This window comes from Cebus imitator, unplaced genomic scaffold, assembly GCF_001604975.1.
Source record: "Cebus imitator isolate Cc_AM_T3 unplaced genomic scaffold, Cebus_imitator-1.0 Scaffold87, whole genome shotgun sequence".
In the NCBI taxonomy this organism is placed as follows: domain Eukaryota; kingdom Metazoa; phylum Chordata; class Mammalia; order Primates; family Cebidae; genus Cebus; species Cebus imitator.
In genome coordinates this window covers 1,642,728-1,645,892 of record NW_016107402.1, presented here as the reverse complement: position 1 = coordinate 1,645,892, position 3,165 = coordinate 1,642,728, and the positions used below count along the sequence as shown (strand labels likewise).

Genomic DNA, 3,165 nt, shown 5'->3' with positions numbered 1-3,165 from the left:
CTCTGTTGCCAGGCACCAGGCCGGAGTGCAGTGGTGAGATCTCAGCTCACTGCAACCTCCACCTCCCCGGGGGTTCCAGCAATTCTCCTGCCTCAGCCTCCCGAGTAGCTGGGATTAAAGGCATGAATCACCATACCCGGCTAAGTTTTTTGTGTTTTTAGTAGACAGGACCTCCTCCATGTTGGCCAGGCTGGTCTTGAACTCCTGACCTCAGGTGATCCGCCCGCCTCAGCCTCCCAAAGTGCTGAGATTACAGGTGTGAGCCACTGCACCCAGCTGTTTATTTTTATAGACAGGGCAACTAGACTTAAAAGGTAAAGTTAACTGCCTAAGACCCTTGACTACTAGGTGCTGGAGCCTGCTATGAACCTGAAAGCCCTTGATAATCTTGTAATCAGGTAATAAACTCTGATATGATGTCATATTGTAATTGTCCACTTATCTGTCTCCTCCTCTGCTACTCTTTGCTGGTTTGTTGAGGGCAAAACCTCTGTTTTTTGTTTTGTTTTGTTTTGTTTTGTTTTTTTGAGACAATGTGTCACTCTGTCACCCACGCTGGAGTGCAATGGCATGATCTTGGCTCACTGCAATCTCCACCTCCGGGGTTTAAGCAGTTCTCCTGCCTCAGCCTCCAGAGTAGATTACAGCCACAATACTCAGCTTATTTTTGTATTTTTAGTAGAGATGGGGTTTCACCATCTTGGCCAGGCTAGTCTTGAACTCCTGACCTTGTGATCCACCCACTTCGGCTTACCAAAGTGCTGGGATTACAGGCGTGATCCACCAAGCCTAGGCTTTCTTTCTTTTTTTTTTTTTTTTAAAGTGAGATTAATTTAAGGCTTCTTTACCTAGGTAAGGTTGAGATTATGTAGTTGGAAAACAGCCTGCCATGGGTTCAGATACCTGATTTGTAGTTCCAGCTTTTGAAACTGCCAAGGGGGGCGCAGCCTCAGGCAGATCCTCTCCTGTCCATTTCTCCTCTTATGGAATAAGTAGTTTACCAGATCATCTTTAAAGCAGACTCTTCCAGCCCTAACATTTATCTCTGCAGCAGGGTTTCTCTGACTCAGTACTGTTGACATTTAGGGCTGAATATTTCTTTGTTGTAGAGGCTGTCCTGTGTATTGTAGGATGTTTAGTAACATCCCTGGTCTCTACCCACTAGATGGTGTACCACCCTAGTTGTGACAATCAAAAATGTCTCTAGGCTTTGCCAAATGTCCCCTCCAGAGCAAAATTGCCTCCAGTTGAGAACTGCTGCTCTAGACTAACTTTCTTGCTTCCAAATAGAGCCTTACCAAAATGCATTACATAAAGAAGTCAAGTGGTTTTACTCCTCATGGCCAAGTATTCTTTCCCTTCTTAGGATGAGGTGGTAGTAAATGACCGATGGGGTCAGAACTGTTCCTGTCACCATGGAGGATACTATAACTGTGAAGATAAATTCAAGCCACAGAGCTTGCCAGATCACAAGTGGGAGATGTGCACCAGCATTGACAAGTTTTCCTGGGGCTATCGTCGTGACATGGCAATATCTGATGTTACAGAAGAATCTGAAATCATTTCGGTAAGAGCACCTTTGAGTTTTCTGTTTTTTTAATGTCATGCAGGCAAGAGTGTAGCGGCACGATCATACCTTACTGTAACCTCAGACTCCTGGGCTCAAGTGATCCTCCCACCTCAGCCTCCTGAGTAGCCAGAACTACAGGTGTGTACCACTAAATCCAGCTGATTTTTACATTTTTTTGTAGAGACAAGGTCTTGCTATATTGCCCAGGCTGGTCTCAAACTCCCGGCCTCAAGAGATCTTCCACCCTCAGCCTCCCAAAGTACTGGGTGACAGGTATGAGCCACAGCGCCTGGCCTGAGTTCATTATTTTTTAACTACAGATCTCAAACCAGCTTTTTTTTTTTTAAAAAAATTACCTTCTAAAACACTATATGATTGATTGATTTTAATTTTTTTTCCTTTTTTTAAATTTTACTTTAAGTTCTGGGATACATGTGCAGAATGTACAGATTTGTTACATAGGAATACATGTGCCATGGTGGTTTGCTGCAAACTATGAACCTTCATCTAAGTTTTAAGCCCTGCATGCATTAGGTGTTTGTCCTAATGCTCTCCCTCCCCTTGTCCCCCATCCCCCTGACAGGCCCCAGTGTGTGATGTTCCCCTCTATGTGTCCATGTGTTCTCAATGTTCAATTCCCACTTACAAGTGAGAACATGTGGTGTTTGGTTTTCTATTCCTGTGTTAGTTTGCTGAGAAAGATGGTTTCCAGCTTCATCCATGTCGCTACAGAGGACATGCAGTCATTCTTTTTTATGGCTGCAAAACTAGCTTTTTTTATGTAAAAGTGATGGAAGCACTCTGGATAGAAGTGCAGGTCAATAGAACCCTTTTAAGGTCATTGAACAGACAAACAGAAACCTGTCCTAAGGAAATAATTAGAATTACACAAGAAAGTTGTGCAAACAGAGGTCCTTCCCAGGATAATTTTTATTTGTTTATTTGAGACTGAGTTTCGCTCTGTCACCCAGGCTGGAGTGCAGTGGCACGATCCCAGCTCACTGCAATCCCTGCCTCCTGGGTGATTCAAGTGATTCTCCTGCCTCAGCCTCCTGAATAGCTAGGATTACAGACACATGCCACCATGCCTGGCTAATTTTTGTGTTTTTAGTAGAGACAGGGTTTCTTCATGTTGGCCAGGCTGGTCTTGAACTCCTGGGTTCAAGCGATCCACCCTCCTCAGCTTCCCAGAGTGCTGGGATTACAGGCATGAGCCACTATACCCGGGCCCCAAGATTATTTTTAATTGAACATATGTATTGTTTCAATTTCTTATAACTATAAAGGGATAATTAGGTGGATTTGGAGGTTTTCCTTAACCATAAAAATGTTGACAAATGTAATATAGGTTAATGTTTAGAGCATTGAGTGAAAAAATAAGCTGTATATTGGCTGGGTGTTGTGGCTCATACCTGTAATGCCAACACTTTGGGAGGCCAAGGTGGGAATATTCGTTGAGGCCAGGAGTTCAAGACTGCCTGGCTAACATAGGAAGACCCCATCTCTATTTTTTTTTTCTTTTTTGTGTGTCTTGAGAATATATATATATATATATATATATATATATATATATATATATTTTTTTTTTTTTTTTT

General features: G+C 42.9%; 1 protein-coding gene across 1 annotated transcript in view; it reads left to right on the top strand.

Annotated features, from left to right (window-relative positions):
- FUCA1 (alpha-L-fucosidase 1) overlaps positions 1-3,165 on the top strand; it is a 20,934-nt gene that overhangs the window by 12,617 nt on the left and 5,152 nt on the right. Inside the window, exon 4 of the mRNA XM_037740636.1 lies at positions 1,367-1,567. Within this exon, the coding sequence (XP_037596564.1) occupies positions 1,367-1,567 (201 nt within the window). The remainder of the gene's footprint in view (positions 1-1,366; positions 1,568-3,165) is intronic.